This window comes from Hippoglossus hippoglossus, chromosome 21, assembly GCF_009819705.1.
Source record: "Hippoglossus hippoglossus isolate fHipHip1 chromosome 21, fHipHip1.pri, whole genome shotgun sequence".
Lineage (NCBI taxonomy): Eukaryota > Metazoa > Chordata > Actinopteri > Pleuronectiformes > Pleuronectidae > Hippoglossus > Hippoglossus hippoglossus.
In genome coordinates this window covers 22,367,833-22,388,659 of record NC_047171.1, presented here as the reverse complement: position 1 = coordinate 22,388,659, position 20,827 = coordinate 22,367,833, and the positions used below count along the sequence as shown (strand labels likewise).

The 20,827-nt window shown below is 41.5% G+C and overlaps 1 protein-coding gene across 3 annotated transcripts in view; it reads right to left on the bottom strand.

The window, feature by feature from the left end:
* kalrna (kalirin RhoGEF kinase a) overlaps nt 1–20,827 on the bottom strand; it is a 125,513-nt gene that overhangs the window by 47,656 nt on the left and 57,030 nt on the right. For all 3 annotated transcript variants that reach the window (XM_034573466.1, XM_034573468.1, XM_034573467.1), the window contains exons 18-38: nt 20,258–20,507; nt 17,389–17,555; nt 15,835–15,954; nt 14,141–14,209; nt 13,805–13,954; nt 13,581–13,730; nt 12,779–12,893; nt 12,114–12,229; nt 11,886–12,008; nt 11,336–11,518; nt 11,044–11,165; nt 9,919–9,985; nt 9,730–9,839; nt 8,118–8,187; nt 7,911–8,000; nt 7,242–7,334; nt 7,025–7,136; nt 6,560–6,750; nt 6,368–6,469; nt 6,095–6,243; nt 5,427–5,529 (exon numbers count right to left, since the gene is read on the bottom strand). In XM_034573466.1, the coding sequence (XP_034429357.1) occupies nt 5,427–5,529; nt 6,095–6,243; nt 6,368–6,469; nt 6,560–6,750; nt 7,025–7,136; nt 7,242–7,334; nt 7,911–8,000; nt 8,118–8,187; nt 9,730–9,839; nt 9,919–9,985; nt 11,044–11,165; nt 11,336–11,518; nt 11,886–12,008; nt 12,114–12,229; nt 12,779–12,893; nt 13,581–13,730; nt 13,805–13,954; nt 14,141–14,209; nt 15,835–15,954; nt 17,389–17,555; nt 20,258–20,507 (2,652 nt within the window). The remainder of the gene's footprint in view (nt 1–5,426; nt 5,530–6,094; nt 6,244–6,367; nt 6,470–6,559; nt 6,751–7,024; nt 7,137–7,241; nt 7,335–7,910; nt 8,001–8,117; nt 8,188–9,729; nt 9,840–9,918; nt 9,986–11,043; nt 11,166–11,335; nt 11,519–11,885; nt 12,009–12,113; nt 12,230–12,778; nt 12,894–13,580; nt 13,731–13,804; nt 13,955–14,140; nt 14,210–15,834; nt 15,955–17,388; nt 17,556–20,257; nt 20,508–20,827) is intronic.

Sequence of the window (20,827 nt, the reverse complement as noted above, 5' to 3'; positions counted from 1 at the left end):
TAACAGCCCCAATAAAGCTTAAGGTAGAGAAGTGGAGGACAGAAGTGGAAGACTGAGCCAAATTCATAAATTTGAAAAATGTACATTGTCCATATACTTCAGGGTTGATCTGCAGGTCTGCTAAACGATGCTAGTTTTTCTCACTAGAGTGTAAAGGTCTGGAAAAGAAAGGTCTGGAAAAACAAAGACGTCAAATTTGCTGGAGCTGCTTCTTAATTTCAAACAGTAACACAGATGGTTTAAAGTGACCTATTACACGATTGTATGTCTGCACTGATGAACATCAAAACGTGCTCGTACACTGCAGCGGTATTCCCTTTTAACATGATAACAAGATGCTGATGATGCTCCTTCTGTTGTTCTGTTACAACTGAAACTTTTCCGTAAAGTGTGAGAGAGGAAGCGTGTTAATAAAGACAGAGGTAAAAGTGTTAAAATGGAGGGAAGGCTGAGCAACAAGAGGGCTTGTAATTGTAAGAGACAGGGAAATAAAACAAAGTAAAGTAAATATAAAAACTCTGCAGACACAAGGGTAAAAAAAATTTCTCTAAAAACCACGAGAAACAGTAGCTTCCCATCCTGTCCACACAGTGGAACATCTGACTATGCCAATACTCGGCTGTTATTATAGTAAACTGGAGCCAGAGTGGGGCACAGGGGCATAAAAAAGTGGGACAGAGAGGTGTGAAAATTCATAAAGTGAAAAAGAAGGGTTGGATTGCAAAATGAGCAACTAATCATGGGCACGTCTTAGGCACACACGTGCATGTGTGTGTGTGTGTGTGTGCCGGTCTAATTCAGTGACAGACTGAAGATGGTGGAACGAGAGATTGAAATAGAGCAGGAGGTTTATAAATCGGGAAAGAGAAGGGAGGATGTTTACTGAAAATAGGTGAAATGAGGAGAAAAAGGAAAACAACTCAAATAAAATATGATCAAGTATTGGTATGAATTGAGGAAGACAACTCCTCCTTAGTTGCAACTAACTGTACTTAGGCCTGATCAATCACTGCGATCAGTCGTCTACAACATTTAATGTGTGGCCTCTGATAAATGTGTTTGCTCTTTTCTAAGGTTTAATTTTTAATCAAACACTTGATTGATCTGCTACTATTTTCTGTTTTGTTTGATCTCGTGACTGGTGAGTAAATAAAAAAGCTTTGACTCCTAAAGGTTCAGTGTGTAGAATTTAGTGGTGAAGTTTCATGTTGCAGCTGAATACCCCTCACCTCACCCTCCCCTTCCAAACATGAAAAATAACCTGTGGTAACTAGGGATGCACCGATATGGAAATTCTTGGCCGATACCGATATTTAAAACAACAATCTAGCCGATAGCCGATACCGATATTTGTTTATTACTTGAATAATATGAAAAACAGAAAAAGTGACAAGTGTAACTTTAGATGCCATGGTGTCGGGGGTAAATTACGTATTCTCCAAGCAAGACTTTAGCCCCCCCCCCCCCTCTCTCTCTTTTTATCTATATGACTGCTTGTGTGGCTGTAGTGGATGGGCAGAGGGGGACATTTAATTATGTGATTGGGAAAATTGGGAAAATTAAAACTCCAGGACAACAGAAGGGGAATACAAAGTATGGGATGCATATTTGATCATTTATATCGTTTAAAATCATTTTTCAGTCTGTTTCCTGGCGCGATACGCTCGCTCGCACGCCGAAACCATCGGTGAAGGGCACTGGCGCGGCGCATCGCAGCCCATGTGAACCGCACAAAGGTTTAACGGGGGGGGGGGGGGGGGGGGGGGTGGATGGGAGGCGCCTGGCTTTCCTTGGCGCTGCGCTGCGCGGCGCTTCAGCGCCCGGTGTAAACCCGGCGTCAGTGTACCATAATCTGGATGCCAGATTGGCAGGCTGCAGAAAACATACCAATGAACATCGGCCAATGTTATCGGTGAAAGTCAAGTTTATTACCGATACGCCGATGGCAGTAAACGAGGCGAATATTGGCCGCTACCGATATACGGCCGATACATCGGTGCACCACTAGTGGTAACCTTCAGTTTTCATAAAAACTCAAAAAGGTGTTAAGTTTGTCCAGTCTGGGCTACTGTAAATAACATGGCGGCCTCCATAGAGAGGACCTGCTCACAATGTAAACATAAAGTTTTTAAATATAAAGTGCCCATTCTATGGTAAAGAAAACAACAATTCGTACAATTTAGATAAAACACTAGTGAGAACATCAGTAGTATTATTTTATATTCAAGTTCTGCCAATACATCCCTTTTACCTAAATCGTACACACTGGACCTTTAAATCCACAGTGTTTTTTTTTCTTCTCAGGTCTGGCGTGAAAGCCATTAGTGTAGTGATATTAACCACAAAGTGAGTCTTAAGAGTGGCTGCAGTGTTGAACAAACAAGCGCTCAGATCACTGAATTGTCTCCGCTCCAAAATACACAAGGGATTGGCGTGCTGTGTGATAATAAATCCCTGGAGGCCCTGCAGAGCCATGGGAATGCAACAGAAGGGCGCAACATCAACCACGTCACATGAGACGAGTACTGCAAGTCTTCTGCTACTCTCCTGGGAAAATACATCTCAGATCCATTGCCACCACAGCCTGCCACTTCCAATTTGTACTTCAAGACAAAGAGATGCAGGCAAAGTAAATTAGCATCTTACACAAAGGGGGTGGAAAAGGAAGATGGAGATTTATCAGCAAAGTCACATCCTGTTAAAAATTAGCAGTTATACACAGTTTTTTTTTTTTTAAATGGGTAAAGCCACTAAAAGAAGGTGATTAACTCCTTTCCCGCTGCCAGTAGAGTAGTTTGCCCTTCTGACTTTTCCCCCGGCGAATCATGTCCGACATCACAAACGTGCTGAAACCCAACACGTCTGAAGCAGCATGCATCTTGCACGTTATGAAAATGAAAATTACTGTTTCACTTTGTTACAAAAATGTGAAAAACAATTAGTGCAAACATTCCTGGATAATTATGGGGCAACGCCCAGAAGTTCAATACACGTTAAGTCAGCGCCAGCGTCTTGACTGTCAAAATAAAGTAAATAAAGAAATCAGCACCTTTACCCAGGTCTTGTGTTTCAAATCGGAGCCAGAGCCGATAAAAATCTACCTCAGATTCATTTGACCCGGGAGTGAATGCCGATGTATCCATTCCCATTGCAGACAGAAGCCAGTTAGTGGGTGTTTGTGGGTTCTTTGACCACTGGTACGTTTTCTCTCATGTGGTGGGTGTCAGAGGCGTTGCCCAATCAGCAGTGACGTGTAGATAAAACCCGCCGTATTAAAAATGCAGTGACACAATGGAATATTAGGTTCTCTACATATGTGGCAGATGCTGCTTGGTGTTCCCATACATTTTTTGAAACAGCTATTCCAGAAGGCAAAAGCTGAGACTGTAACAGTAAGTGTATTTTGAAATATTAACATGTATTTAATCCAATGTCATCTAGTTGAAACACAACAGGGTGTTCAACACAGGGTGTCACTGTTTGCGTTAATATTAAGATTCTGTCCAGGTTGAACGCAGCCCTGTCCATGATCACTTTTTACAATTCACAGCACTGTCTCGAATGTTGCTAAGTCCTCCTTCTGTCACAATGAAACCCTATCCCCTTGTACAGCCTAATTAAAAACAGAGATAAGTGAACAGCCTAAAACGGCATCTAACAACACAAAGGAGTGCAGCTCAGCGCTGTGCTGTGTCAGCGTATGAAACATGAAACTTATCAAAACAAAATGCAGGAACCTATACTTTGATGTTTTGAGGAAAACAGCAGAGGAGGATTCCAAAAATAACGAGCTGGAGTTTTCTAAATCCCAGTAACAATAAACTGGACGAGAACAACAACACACCCACGTTAAAAACAGGCTGGAAAAACTTGTCATGATGTTTCACTGGAGAGGAGGAGGTGGAGACACAAAAGAGAGACGCAACAGAAATATAATGCAGAGTTACTGTAAACCAGAGTGTATTATTTACATGTACTGTACATACTGTATGTATATTTTGCATAGACAAGTGGAGAAAGAATATGATAGAGAGAGAGAGATGGCGGTAAAGTAGAAAACAGAAGAGGAACGCACAGAACACAATCTGGATGCACCAAGTGATTCTGTATGAGTGAGGAAGAGAGTGTGTGTGTGTGTTGCTGACATTTAGAGGCAGGGTAAGTGTGTAGGCGTGGGGTTGCTCGGTGAAAAGGCCACACTGTGTAACCCTACAGTGGGAGGCCATGACAGACATCTGTGTGGGTGGACGTGTATGTGCGTGTGTGTGTGTGTGTCGCAGTGAGAGGGGCGGTACTGTAGTAACACTGAAGAACAGCTCAAATCAAAACAAAAACAGAACAACCACAAATACTGCTGCACCTAATTCCGTTCAGAAAGTCTGTAGATTTCTGCTTTTTGGCTTTTGTTGCTTGTTTTAAAACAAAGCAACACAACTAAACTTAACACATCTAAAAAAGTTGGGAAATCCTGATACTTAAAAGTTGAGTTTAATAAGAGGAACAATAATTAACTATTCAAAGGTGCATTTAAATGTTAACATGTTCATCTCTCTACCTTTGTCTCAATTTAAAAAATATAATTATTCACATTACTTACTTTAACACAATTTGGCGGCCTAAATAAAAGTTTAAATTCAGGCTTACTTGGATGCCAGACACTGGCTGGTAGGAGGCATCAGCACAGACGCCTGCACACAACCTGAAGAGGTTTTTCATCACCCACTGCTTCTCTGTTCACGTGGTAAAATTACTGAATACTCCTCATGCACACGTCACCTGATGAGTGTCACTCACTCACAAACACACAACTATGGAGCTTCATGTATCTCACAGAGTTGGTTTTCCACAGCACGTTCTGAAATGTGCACAAACACACTGTCAGCCACTGGCAGGATCACAGCCCCTGCTTCTGCCCATTGTAGCTGCATGGGAGACCCTGTAGCGCTGAGGCAGCTGTGGGTCATTAGCTTTTCACGGGCTGCAGAGTGATAGTGCGTTCATGTGGTGTTGGAATAATCGGAAAAATTTGTTCCTGGCTGGTAAATTCACAGGAACACCACCTCAGGTCCGAAAAACCACCCGGAAAGTCGAAGGACATTTTAGTACAGGAGTTGCTGACGTCATCACTTATAAACCAATTAACAATCAGCTCTAAATAGGAGCTTTTAATGTAAACTCATCAAATGTTACACTTGTCACACTTGTTTTTGAATTATTTATGTCTGTCACACCTGATCCCTTTTATTTCCTCTTTGTCCTCTGGTGTCAATGTGTCACACATTCTGTTTACAGCATCCATGTATTTTCCACATTCTGACTTCAAACCACACGAACACACCAAAGTCCGAACCACAGAGCATGTGACTACACAGTCTTATTCAGCTGGCGTCATCTGGTCCTCCATCATTCACGTGAGTGTGTCCTACCTTGTCGCTGTCTACAGTGTTCTGGGACGTCCGGGAAGCGATGGAGATGGTGTCTTGTTGGCTGCTGCCATCTCCCTGACTGTCTCCATCTTCACCTCCCTCCCTGAATACACACACACACACAGTCAGGAGGAATGTCTCAATTTAAATCACATGTTTACACAATGTGGTGACACTAATGTTATTAGACTCTTTGATAATGGCTGTGATGACACTTTTAACCCTGGTTAGAAGGTTTGTGCCTGCACTACCACTGTTTACACTGATGACATTTCTCGCTGTGGCAACAGTAGAGTAGTGGGGAAAAGTCAAGTGTTAAATCTTCTTATTGTCAAAGGATTAGAGGAACGACTACTCAAATAACAGATGTGTTAGTGGCTGTACATTTCACTGAATTTACAGAAGACTCAATCACTCAATGAGTTCTATCACTGCAGGCTGAGCTTCTCCCTCATGAAGAGAAATAAATGAAAAATAAAAGATAAATCCGACCCTCGGAAATTTTCCTGAAAGAATATGACTGATTTGTCATGAATGATGTTTCTTTCCTCAGTGATATTTGTGAACTCAGGTCTGATATTTTCTGCTACTGACAGAATATCTTTCTACCTCTGGTGAAAACTCCTCTGTCCTCTGTGTGTGATGTGTTTGTTCATATCCTTGTTTACCTCTTCGCGTTATTCCTGGGTTTGTTCAATGCTGGTGTTTTGGGCATATGAAGAGGCTCCTTGAGCGCCCCCTTCAGGTGAGTCATCCTCTCCTGGATCACCTCCCTGATGTTTTTAATCCACTCCTGTTTAGCTTCCATACTGGACGCCTGGAAAAGAACCAGCCAATATTATCATTATTATTAACTGTATTATTGACATCTTACCTTGATGGCAAACCATTTAATCAGAGTTTGGGACACTTATTTTATATACATTCAATTTTTTACTCACTTTTAGCACAGTTTTATTGTCAGAGGAAGGGGTTCTTCCTGCCCACAGGGCAAATTTACACGGGTCACCCTCAATGTGCTCGGTCACCCCCAACTCAGACGTCTGCAGCACAGTGAAAGGGGAAAGATGTTTATCAGACATGTGAGTTAGCAACAGTTATCATGTGTAGCTACAGTACACACACACACACACCAGTAGTTTGTTCTTGTACTGGTACTTGGTTCTGCCAGCTGAGTCTTTAATGTCTTTGCTGAAGACGAGCGAGAACTCAAACAGGAAGAGGTGTCTGTCCCGCCCCTTCCTGATGAGAGATCGCGGATCCCAAACCTGGAAACTGTCCTGCAGGATCAGCTCACCCTGCACATCCAGGTTCACCTCAAAGCCTGAGGAAGAGGAGGGAAAAGGAATAGTTATCATCAACCAAACCGCCGACCCACAATCAGTCAGCTGAACAGGAAACAAAACAAATGTTTGGTGTTGGATTAAGATCAGCAGTAGAGTAATGAAGTGATTCATAACATGTATCAATCAAAAATAATAAAAAATGTATTTATCAAAACAACGAAGAACTTATTATTTTCTTTAATTACTTTTATTATTATTAATTATTATAATTTCATGATATATTTTAGTACACTAGATCGGACAGTATCTCACCCTCCAACATGGCAAGGTGCATGGCATCATTAGCTCTCTTAGGAACACTGAGCATCACCTCCAAACCATCTTTAATCTCCCCTTTGCCTTCTTCACAGCAAGACAATAACTCCTGCACCAAGAGAGGATATAAAACAAGAACAGAGAAAATGACAGAGAGCAAATCCAGATAAAACTGTAGTGTGTGAATGTACAGTGTATGTGCGTGTGGATGTACCTTCAGCAGTAGTTGGTACTTGGTGATCCTCTGGACTGGTTTGATGAGGTAGGAGGAGATGGAGTTGGCCAGTCCACGTTTCTGCTGAATGTCCTGTTCATGCACACAATGACAAAATTAGGGCAAATACCAAAATAAAATAACATATTTGGAATTGCTATAAATGGTAAATGTTCTATTCTGCTGGAAATGTTTTCAATGATCAGAGAGCACCATCTGCTGAAAAACAGGTGAACTACATAAACCTCACACGCAGCTGCAGGCGGGGAATTGGAAACCTGCGGCTGCATGCACTCACCAAATGTGTCATTCCAAATCCAAGTATCCTCATCTAATTTTTCACTACCAATCTAAATAATCAGCCTGACAAAATAATGACAGAGGTACTAAATTCAAACAGACTGGAGTCTAGTTGTTATGTCCCATGGTCGTATCCATTACAACTCTCAAACCCTGCTGTTTGGTTTACAGCTTGTTTTGTTCTGGGGAGACACTGATCATAATACCCTAATTGTGTATATAACATAATCTGTAAATATACACTACAATGAAAGAGCATTTACTTTTTAGATGGAATAAACGTTTTTGTTTTAATTGTAACTATTGTTTATGATCTGAGTATGATGTGAATGGAGCTGTGACAGAATAAACACAGAGGGATTTACTCACGTCGAAGAAGGTGCCAGCGTGCTCCAGTATGAGCTGACTGGAGTCTGGTTTGTTCTTACAGTAATCCACATAAATGTGGAATTTATCAGCCTGGAAAACAGGAGAGGAGACTCAATATTACATTAAACAGTGACTTTATTAATTCCCCAATCCTCTAATCAAAAGGTCAGAGGTCAGATTTATGAAATCAGGGGTCAGACGTCTCACCCAGGTGACGAAGCAGTGACCAACGTCCTCTGGTAGCTGCTCATAGTTCACTAGCTCCTTCAGGAAAATACTGGAAATACACAAATGCAGAAAAACAAAAGATCCCAATGTGCACTTGATATGTTTTATATGAATTCAGGGCTACAATCTTAGGGCTACAAACCTGCAACTACATCAAATGCGCAGCTAAGATCATGTGGATTCAGTCAGGAATCAACAATTTAAGGGGACTGTTGGTCCTTGGTGGAGGTATGAGCTCTACTGAGTGTCATTCTAGTATAGTACTGTATTGTCTGCTGTGGCTCTCCTCAACAATTGTACAAAATTAAAAACATGTCTGAAAACCATAAGAAGTCCTGTAGGTTAGAGATTCCTTTAAGCTCTATTGATTCGTAGAGTACAAGAAAACATTTCCATCATAAACTAACACATATTTCTCAAAGTACCAGGAGAAGATCAGACACACAAAAAAGTTCCTCTGGGAAACTTTTGGAGTTCATGAACTGTCGACGGAGGAAACCTCAAAGTCTCCTCTTCAGCTCCCCTATAGCTGCGATTTTTGAAGAAGAAACCCAGATAAAGTTTCCCCTCAGGGTTTTTACAAGTGGTGAGAATCTCAGTTAAAAGCATTACCACTGTGGAAAAGTTGGCTCATTAATGATAAATATGCAAAATGCCTGTGATGATCTTTTTCTTTAACTTGACATTACTTGCTTACATGCAACTAGAGCCCAAAATAATATGTTGTTGAAATGCCGTGCACTTGTTGCTGGGAAAATCCTCCCTCTGGTTTCAGACGTGTCTAAAACTGGTGGAAACACGGAACAGTCTGAGACACGTCTTCGGAGCACAGACACTGAGCTTCGTTAGAAACGATCTGTGATGTTATTTGCATGCACACAAAAATCTAGGTTATGAAGTTTATCCCAGTTTTGATCATATTGGGGATATAATGTTTACATGTAACATGGAGAAATCTAATTATACATATACAAGTATACATGATAAATACATGTATTCCAGCTACTTATAACAAACAAAAACCAGCAATTTTGATTCCTGTATCGTGGCTATTGAAAATAAGGCTGCTTTGGCCTATAGCGGCTTTAGCTTTATTAAATGCCAACATCACGTTGCAGATTTGGCTTATCAACCTTATCGCCAGCAACAGCAAATATTAAACATGTCATCCACTTTGGCCGGTGACATGCTCTCACTGACATCCCACAGAAGCAGGGACACAGTCCTGACTAGTGGGGTCAGGTCATCATGATGGAATTAAATAATACCGAATGGAGAGAAAATTTCCGAATGAGAAGGGCATCCTTTTACTGGCTGTGTGTCACAGCTGAACCTTTTAGGAGACCAGAGGAAACAACAGTACGAGCACCAGTTGAAACCACACCTGTGCAAGTAGTTGGCAGTGGTCAGATAAGATGTATACATGCACCAGTAACCTGGTTGTGCTTGTTATGGTTATTTACAGGATGCTCTCAAAACTGGGATAGGGGCTTATCCAGGAAACTGAAATCAGGATATGACGTTTATAAGCTAAAACACAAAAATGGGATACTTCTGGTGTGCATGTAAACAAAGTCTGTGTGTCTCTCACTTGTTGTGGAAGTCGTAGATCTCCTGCATGTTGCCGAAGATGATGTGCTCCTTGTTGGCGATGCCAGGAGGAATCTCCTCCGTACCGCTGGTCATCACCAACAGGTAGGTCTGACACACAGAGAGAAAATTAAAGCAGACAGGAAAATATTCCATGTGTCGAACAATGTTACAGAGTCGTTTTTCTTACCTCAAGACATTCGTTGAGATCTTTGACGTAGGACTTCTCCGTCTGCAGCAGCTCTGCCATGATGAACCTTTCAGAGGAAAATACTTTAGACTAGAAGGATCGGATGGCATTAATTATATAACTGGTACAATTTTGTGTCCGATTACACCATGACTGCACGAGTCTACTGAAGTTCCTCCAAAACCTTTAGTCCTGACAATTCATGATAAGTCAAAAGCTACAGAGATTTAAACACTATAAACTTTGACTGTAAACTATTATAACAATTTACTGTCTTTAATGTCTGAAAATCCTGATTTTCAGGGAATGCTATGGAACACAGATGATTGCTATTATTGCACAGATGGAGGAAACGCTGTTTTGGAGTGGTTAGAAATGAATCTGGTTGAATAAGATTCTGCAGATATATTTTAACTCTATTATCACCTGACAGTCAGTTTATTTACTTCATGTGTTTTAGGTTTGGGTCAAGATCAGAGAGATTAAAACCAAACTTATCAGAAATATAAACACTTGAACAAACATCAGTGTGATAAGAGCTACATAAAATGCCAGAAACGATATTTGGGGAAACATTTTTGACGTGTACGTTGACATTTTCGTTTGGTCCATGTCACATCCACTAACATGTAAGAGGTGGAATTTATAACCTATTAACCATCAAGACACTTAAGCTTCACTTTTGGGGAGCGACGATCACGGTCAGGATGCATTTGCAGGTCTGATGTTTTACAAAAAAGATAAAATAAAATAAACCCTGTTCATATGTTTCATGTAAGACGATATCTCTTATTTCTAGAGTCTGACCTATTTATCGGTTGTCCGATAAAAGTCACCCAATATGAGCTTTTAATTTTTTCACATATTGGGTGCTGTTATGCACAAATATAACTTTTATTTTACAGGAAAAAATAGACATTTATATTCATCAAAGACACAAATACATTTCTTTGTCGTAAGGTTTCGCAAACGACATCTTAGGAATCCTTGACAGAGATTTAATGAAATACATGCATTGGCCGATATGTATTTTTTCCCCAAAAAATCCATATCGGCAGGCTCTACTTATTTCTATTTAGAAAGTGACTAAAAGTACAAGCTCCTCCACTTCCTGTCTGTACTCACTCTTTCTTCCTGGCAGACTTCCTCTTCTCTTCATTGACCTCATGGTTGGGGTCACGTAGTTTGACCTCGGGGTCGTCTGTCAGGCTGGCGGGGATAATATCCAACTCTAAATCTTTATTGTCCTGCACAGAAAAACGTCAAGTGATCTGAGTCAGTAATTTGAAACTAATATTGATGACACTGTCTACGTCTGTAACCACAGTCATGTTCATGAGTACTCAACCAGAATACATGACAGTCAATATCAGGTTCAACTAAAGTCTGTTGTGTGTGTGTGAGTGTGTGTGTTCACCTCAGGGCTGACCCCCAGGCTCCTCTCGAGGCTCTCCTGGTATTTGGCCATTCGAATGGAGAAGTCGCGGTACCTGCGGTCCATCGTGCTCACCCATCGCTTCAGCTCTGACACGTGGGCGTGGCCTTTCTCCACCAGGTTGTCAGCCAACTGGATCAGCAGCTTCACCTTCTCCTTGGTTTGCTGTGGGATGTTCACACATGCAGACTGATTGGATGACATTTTGCTGACCTGGAGAATTCACAGATTTTCTGGACAACTCTCTGTGTATTGTATTCTTTATTTTTTTTCAGTTCTTATGACTTTCGCTCGGCTTTTAATGTGTAATTAATGATGTGTATTTGATATTTCTGGCTATTTATTTTCTCTGTTTTTAACCTCTGTAAAGTGTCTTTGAGCATTGTTACAAGCAGTATATAAATAAAATGTACTATTATCATTATTATCTTTTAGACTCCACAGCCTTATCACTAAAAGAAAATAAATCCTGTATTGCTTGTCTGATTTTTCTCTTTATTTAATTTCTTTAAATATGATAAACTGATCGCACCTTGGCAGAGAGTCTGAAGTGATGGTAGTCGTTGAGGAGCTCCTGAGTTTCCTCGTTGCTTTCGCCGGGTGACGTGTGCGTAGCCAGGTAAACATCACCTGTTTCCTGGATCCAATCGAGAGCCTGCACAGAGAAATACACACAAACAGACAAAACCAACAGATGAAGTTTATCCTCTTGCCCTGTGTTTTTACTTGACCATATAAACTCACTCCCTGAAGACCAGACCTGTTTGGTGCTGCGTTCAAACACTAGATACTGCTGACATTGGTCCAGCCTTCGTTTCTTTAACGTCCAGAAGTGAAGGACTCTGTTCTCTCGCTGCAGCAGCTCGTTCAGAATCGCTGCAAACAAAAACACACAACAAATAAGTACAGGGTAAATTATTTTTACATTACATGTAATTTAGCTGATACTTTTATCCAAAGCAACTACCAATTCATGCATTCAACATCTATGAGGGGCCATTTGGGGTTCAGCATCTTGCTCAAGGACACTTCAGCATGGGCTGGAATTCGAGCCACCGGCCTTTTGGCTGGAGGACGACCACTCTACCACTCAGCCACAGCAACCAGTTTTACATAAAGTGAACCCGGATCCCAAAACCTGTTCAAACTCATCTGTGGGTGTTTGTCAGTCAAATGTATTATAACATTATAAATGTTAAAAATTTACATTATTTTTGTTGTAAAACTAAACAGAACACATCAGTAGCAATATGTTCTATATTCCTTGATAAGATATATATTGAAATATTAGCATATTGATTACATATGATATTGAGAGTTGATTCTTAGTCAATCCTTGTGTGATTGACTGAGGATTTCCCTGACAGCCTTCCTGCTATTTCACCAGTGGTGATAGAGTATTTTAATGGTAACAGCAGCACTGACCTTTGACCTGCTGTTCAGGGCCTCTGGTGTGACCGGCTGCTCCGGGCATGCTCACATTGTTCCTGTGAATGTACTTCAGAAACACCTCAGCGTTCCTGCGAGCCAGAGTGCATGCCTGAAAAACAGGAACATTGGTGTTTAACACACTGACACACTCCTCCGACATAAGTCAATCAATGACTTCAAGATCACTTTCAAACCACAATCACTGCATTCACCATTATTAGGCAGTAGCCAGTTCGGTGTTGTTAATACCTAATCTAGTAGGTTTCAGTATTTGGTTTAGTTCCTTTAGGCTGGTGTAACAGCCATTATTCAAACTGCAATGTGTACCAACACATACTAACTCCACTTAAGACTCAATTATGCTCAATGTTAGATTTGTATACCGAAACAGAGGAAGCCGTCTGTCCGTACTCTGTGATCATTTCATCAGTGTTTGTGCAAGTCACCTTAGGGATAGTGACGAAACAGATAAAACTTTGATCGGTGGTGTGAATTCAAACTGGACCAAATACAGGCTTTTGTGATTCATATTGCATATGGTAAATTAAAAGTGCAGGATGAGTTGCTGTGAGTCACTGGTCTACATTTGAATTAACAACCCAAAAACTAAGATCTAAAGGCAACAACTTCTCATTTGTCCTTGGATCCAGATCAAGAGAAGGAAACTACAAAAGCTAGGACGATCAAAGAACTGGAGAGATCCTCTTTTCTCTTCAGTGTCCTACTTTGTTTTTTTTGAGCTGGCATCTTTTATTTGATGTTAAAAAATCTTGATTGAATTTTAGTTACAGTTCACCTTAAGAAAAGCTTCTTTCTGCTCCAGGTGTTTACTGATCAGAGGTAGAAGGTGATCGCTGTCAGCCGAAGTTCCCAGTTTATCATGACTGCCACACCAGTCTTCGTCCCGGCGGTACTCCTGCTCCAGGCTCTCTAAAACACTGCACACCTGGAAAATAGACACAAACACTCAGTGACAACACAACAACAACCAACCCAGAGAAATAGGTAAACACAACCTACCTGCTCAGACGTCTTGTAAAAGGCCACCGAGGCATTCACAAGCTTCAGGCGGTCCTCCATCTTCAGCATCAACTGCTGCCAGTGAACGGCCACTTTCTCTGCACAGTTTCGAATGGCCTCTGGATCGTAGTGACATGCCTGGAGCATCATCTGGAACAAAGACAGAGAGAAGAGGTGATAGGTTCTGCTGCACATGTCCTGCAGCATCCTCTGGACACAGGAATGTAGAGATGCAGCGTGAACGATGACTCGGGAGGTATGTAGACGAGTTTTTCGTACTTTTTCAAAATCTTACCAATGTGCATCAGTAAATAATAAAGAAACAGACAGATTTACCTCAGCTTTTTGTTGGACCTGCAGAGCGCTCTGATGAGTCTTCTGAAGAGAGTTAGCGTGAAACAGAGACTGGAGGAAGAGGAGGAAGAAGAAGAGATAGTTACCGTAAAATTCAAATCACTCATGAGTTGAACTTAACTTTAAAAAGTTCCCTGTGGAGTTTTTTTTCACCTCTCCTACATTATGAAGCGGGTAGATTCCCTCACAAGGGGACTTACATTCACAGTTCAGCCAAAGGTTTCACTGAACCATTAGTAATTCCTTAAAAACATTCCCAAAAGTCTGCAAGTTGGTAAACATGAATGTAAAAAATGTCAGTTTCAAGGAAAGAGAAATCAGCTCTGAAAATGGAAGTAAAGTTTGATACACACAAATGTAATGGTGAGAAATGCTGCTAAACAGACAGGGAAACTCTATGGAAAACCTTTAAGTCTAAAGTGGGTATATCTAAAAAAAAAATTGTCAATATACAATTTTTAATCTTAGATGGGGAGTTTATTTGATCATGTTTGAAGTCGGAAACCAACTAGTAAAAATCATCACTTTAAAGCTATAGCCACGGGACATGTGTAATCCCTGGACAATAGGAACTCTTTTAAAACAGGTATGGAAGGTTTTAATAGATGTAATTGCCATTTTCATTACTTTTAATGTGTGTGTCATATTATTATTCATATACAATCAGTGAATGGCTCCATAGTCTGCGACCCTCAGAGAAAAGCAGGTTGAGCGAACAGATGCATGGATGATAAACTTCTGATAGATTATCTGCAATATTTTCTGGATTAGATAAATAATATTATTACACTTTTGGAATCATTCTAGTGAACAGACGATGTGATTAACCTGTAATAATCTGCCGGAAACTGTCAGAAGTTGTAATGTGAATTTGTCTTTTATCAATGTGTCATCATGTTGCTGTTATTATTGCACCAGACAATGATTTCATTGTGCATTGTGCTTTGTGTGTGTTTGTGTCTGTGTTAAATCTATTAGCCAAAGCAGACTTACATCAGTCTGATGGAGGATGCACACCACAACCACCAGGAGCAGAAACCAGGCATGAACACACAACATTTTGGGCCAGGGCCAAAACAATGTGTTTGTGTGTGCATGCATGCATGTGTGTGTGTGTGTGTGTGTGTGCATGCATGTGTGTGTGTGTGTGTGTATGTGTGTGTGTGTGTGTGTGTCTGTGTGTGCGTGTATAGTCCAGTGCTGACTGAAGGTCTTTTGCCCCTTTTAGTGCTAACACATTTCTGGAGTCAGCTATTTAAAGTGCTGCACAAAGTAACATTCACACATGCACAAATACACATAGAGATAGTTTTTGAATGCGTGTGTGTGTTTGTCAGCATCTGTTATTCTTCAAAGTCAAAGCATAATGAAATAATTATTGAGGTAAGCCTGATTCACAAGGAGAAGACAAAGAAACTGTGTGTTTTTGTGTGTGTGTGTGTGTGTTTGTGCTCATGCACCCATCTGCTACTATTCAAACCAATGCATACTGAAATAATTATTAGTGAAGTACAGTAAGCATGGTTTTAGCAGCAGCAATTAGGATATGTGTGTGTGTGTGTGAGAGAGAGAGAGAGAGAGAGAGAGAGAGAGAGAGAGAGAGAGTGTGTGTGTGTGTGTGTGTGTGTGTGTGTGTGTGTGTGTGTGAGAGAGAGAGAGAGAGAGTGAGTGTGTACCTCTATCGCCATCTGGAACTGTTCATGTTCCCTCTGCAGCTGCTCAGCCTCAGACAGCGAGCTGGCGTTCACCATGCTGGCGTTCAACATGGACTCACCGTTACGAATCCAACCCAACACCTAAACAGTGACAGAGAGACAGAGACAACATATGACCAAATTATCTTTTCTGGTTTGATTCTTTTTCATAATTAATAGCTTTTCTCCCACACAATGTCTTATAAAACTTAAAATGGTTTACATGCTCTAATGTTCAGAAAACACATCTCTTTCCTCTAATTGTTGATCGCTGCAGCTCCTCTTTTCAGCCTCTGTTTCAAACACTTGGTTTTAGCTCCTGTCTCTTTAAAGCCCAGTCTGCTCTGATTGGCTGGCTGGCCCCCTCTGTTGTGATTGGTCAACTGCTTCAAGCGCATGTAAGAAATGTCAGCTTCGGCCTCGCTTCACTTGGCGTCAGACTAGTAGGTGTGCATTAGACAAATGTGGGGCATTGTGATGTCAAGATGCTGAAGACTTGTCTGTTCTACTGACGAAGTGTTTCAGGAGCTTCGGCGTTTTATCTGGGGAGAGGAGCTCCCTGTTCCTGCATGGTTTATTTGCACCTTCGCCCACATTACATACAATAAATTACATACAATATATTACCCCACACTAGACCTACATTGTGACAATTACTGGAGGTAAGTTGTTCACTTCACTGAGCTGTGGCTGCACGGAAATATTAATCTGCAGTCGCTCTACGACCAGATGAGGTCTCCTGGACAGACTGGAGTAAGAAAGACACCAGGAATGAGGATGTGGCAGCATGTGTGTATGTTTGTGTGTCTATGTGTGTATGTCTGTTATTAGCACATTGCCATACACCTCATAAATAATTCAGTCATATCCATCTGCAGTGGCCGTGTGTTTCCTGTCTCAGCACGCAGCAAGTTCATATTCACATCTGCAGCAGTTTCATCATAAAAACACAAAACCTTGGCTTCACTGGGGAGGAAGAGCTGCGTGTTATTCTTGTCATTTCTCCCACATGGAGGAGATTTCCTTTGTTTCTAATAATAAAAACAAGTCCACCTCGCCCCATTAAAGCTGCATAATGTTTCCATTTTAGGATGTAGACTTCTGCTCTTCTCTTTCTGAGGATTAGAATAATACTGGGTATGTTAAAGTGTAGCTGAACCTTACTTACTGGGCAGTATTGTAGTACTGTAGTAGTAATATGCAGTCATTTCTACAGTCGACTGACAGGTTTACCCCTGAATAATTTGTTAATATTACTAATGATTACTGGCCCAATATCTGCACCTATGTTCCGTGCACGTTCATAAAAATGTAAAGCATTAGTAGTAGTAGTAGTGGTAGTAGTCAGAGTACAGGCCTCTAACAGGCCTGAAGCAGCAACCTAGTAAAGCTGCTGAGTGGACGAGTGAACATGTGGATCCTGTTTCAGTCAAAAAAAATGTAAATAATGAATTGCAAGCAAAACTGAAAAAAAGAAAAGTACTAATTGAATATGTTTTCTTCAGTTTATTGATGCAGGTGTTTTAATGCGTTTACCTGCTTAACCTCAGCCTGTAGATGGCGTAGCTGCAGAATCTGCTCCAGCCGTGCGTGCGTGTGCTGCGCGTTGAGCTCCACCTCCTGCTGCTTTTCGTGGAGGAACTCCAGCAGCTCCTGAACCTGAGAGGCCAAGTCCATGTCCTTCTCCCCCGTCAGTTCGATCCCTGAACCACAAGAAGCAAACACGTTTACACTGCTACTGCTTCCCTATCGTTTCCTCAACTCGTCCACTCTTAATGCTACGCTCGGCTGAACATGCCTCACCTCCACCTTAGTACTGAACATCAAGATTTGTATCATGTAAATATATCTACTCATATCTCTCTTGCAAGGAAACTAATCTTTAATTTAAAGTCATGACACAAAAACAAATTGTTAAAAACGTCATCTTAAAGCGAGGAAGTGGTTTTCATGTAGCATAAAATCAAAGTCTACACCAAAGTTACATTGAGCAAAAGCAGACGTTCCGGGAGAGGAGTGGGAATGAAAGAAGAAACATTCTCCATATCCACAGTCATTGAAACATCAAACATAGTGTTGCTTTAAGCAGAGGATTTCTGATTTAATATTTTTAGCGAAACATATTACAGACTTAGCTTATTATTGCACTGTATTAATGTTTGAGCTGCAGATGTCTCCTTAGTTCATGAGTGGTTTGCCTCTATTCTCAGTCTGTGGCACCAGTAAACTATTAATTCCTCACTTCTCCAGTGACTGGCGCTGGTAAGAGAGTGTGTGCATGTTTTAAGTGTGGTGGATGAGAGATTTATCACTGCAGGGGGTGCAGTGACTGAGCCAGTGACCTCCGTATACAAACACACACAGTAAGAGGATTGAGCTGTGAAGATTCTTTTAACCTAATTCTCTCTCTGTTCCACACAGCAAGCTTTTCCAGTTCATGGTGCTGCCTCAGCATTAGGGTTCCCTTTCTGCTTTGTAGTACAGTGGGCAGCTGTGAATCTAGATGTGAGTCTGTGCAGCCACATTCAGACTTACAACACAGTATTACAGTGTATAATTTGGGGAGAATTTGAGAATAAAGTCGTTATTAAGATATAAGAAAGAAGTCATATTATTTTAATAAATATATGTATATCTAAGGCAAAAGGCAGCAAGGAGAACCTGTGCTCACCGGGATTTCACACTGTCTGGATCCAAAATCTTGAACCAATCTCATAATTTCTTGGGAAACTACAAATCCATGCAGATGTAACCAATGATAACCTCACAGTCGACCACTTCCAAAGATGTCCTCCTCCACTAAAGAGACAATTTCTTCCAAGTCTGTGTGATTGTGTCTTCAGAATTGACGAAGTTTCTTACACAATCATTTCGGAGACCTGATACTTGGTTGCATGTGGAGCTGATGTGACAAAAGATAAAGTATGACGATATTTGTGAAACTAAAGTTTAACTTAACAAGATGCTCCGCATTCACCACAGCCTGAAATTATAACTATATTCTTGTAATATTATGACCTCAGATTTTTTCCCCTTTAAGTGGACCTTTTACTCTGTGGTACACAAATGGTAAGGACTGGTGAACTATGTGGTGTGTGGTGTCTCTACGGCCTAGTTCCTGGGTGCATGCATTTTTTTCTGTTGAAAAGCTCACAACATCTCAATTGGGAAACATGTCAGATGCATTGGCGGCTCCTGACAAATTTCTCGGGGGGGGGGGGGGGGGGCGCAATTGTTGTGATGATGGCTAAGGTTACTTGTTTAATGGGTAAATAAATGTATCCGTGTCACTCCAGTCACTTTAACACTGAGTCCTTCTGTTCACGTCTCGTCTCGTGTTGTACTGAGCACAAAATGTTGACGAGTCATTTTTCATGATGTATAAATGCAGCCTCATGAAATCTGGGGCGAGTCAAACAAACACTCAGTTTCTTCATGTGCTGATCAGGTCCTGATGACTGATGAGTGTTTATTACTTAAAGTGAGAGCAGGTCAGAGCGGAGGAGGAGACAGAAACTCCAGCTCGGTACAAACCAACTGCAGCTTCTGCTTTGATCATGACGCAGCGGCGCCGATCATTAAGTAGATGTGGACCAGAGAGAAACTCAGTATTCTCACTGTTTCCACTGTTCTTCAACAAAGTCAATTACCAGCTGCTTCACGGTAACGCTCCTCAGTGAGTGGGGGCGGGGCCCCGGGGCCTGTGTGTGTGCTGACTGGGAGCACACACACACACACACACAGACACACATTTTCTCTCGCTCCTGGTATTTCACATGATTGCCTGGTACAGTGATGATTTAAAAAAATGAACGTGAACATGGCTAAAAAAAGATGAATGCGTTCAATGAACGCCGTTCATGCACAACACTGCTCCTCTCGAGTGGCGAGATGTAGGCACAGTGTGATTTGACCACCAAGGTGCAAGTGGACCAGCTTACGTGGGACGAAAGCACGTTAGCGCGAGACCTCCTGGAAGTTATAGAGATTACATTGCAGTGCCTGCAGTTTGAAAAAAAAGGTCTTACATGAAAGTCTATGAGAGCGGTTTTCAACCAGGCTTTAATCGCCCTGTACTCTATTGAACAGGGCTTGACGCTGCAGCTGATTGGATGATATTCAGAGGCAGAAGGCAGGACAAACTTTCTTGAGAATTTGTATAATTTAATTTTTAAAATAATAATGACAATTCTAATGATAATTAAGAAAATGTTTCACTATCATCTTTTTCCTCTTTTTCTTTGGGAGGGCTGCGCGCTATCGCCTTCTATTGGCCAGCCGCCCCTGGTGAGATGCATGATGATGCTGCAGGTGTGTTTTCTTGTTATTCCTTCAAATTCCTCCAGTCTCACTCACACGTTCCCATTTTCCGTCTGATAAAGCAACAGATTTCTCTGTGTTTTACCTGAGGCCTGAACCTCCATGATGTACTGGTGCAAGTCTTGACCCTGCTGCATCACTTCATAGGTCATGTTATTCATGGCAGCCTTCCGCTCCGCGTGTCGCTTCAGCCGCTGCTCTGCTAGGCCGATGTCCTCTGCGCTGCCAAAGGAGGAGCCGCTGCTGCTGCCGCTGCTGCTGCCACCGCCCGAGCGGCTGGTATCGTTCAGCTGACGAGATAGATCCTCGTTCCAAGCGTCCAGCTCTGCTGTGACCTACGGGAACACATACAAATGAGGATATGACGAGGAGAGAAATTTAACACAAGATATGGAAAGACATTTAAGCTCTTATTAGCTCTTATCAGCGGCTGTTTGTTTAAATGAACATGATGAATCATCTGTGGAGGCAGACTGTGGGAGAGAGTTATCTGAACAGCTGCTCAGCTTAGTGCACTTTTGTGACTTTATCCACATCATAGACTGTAAATAAAAATTTATGACATTTCTCCACTTCCTCCTACTATCGAGAATTACGGCCAAACATCCCAGATATAAACGCTGCCATTTTGCACCGAGGGTGTCATTTGAAGCCA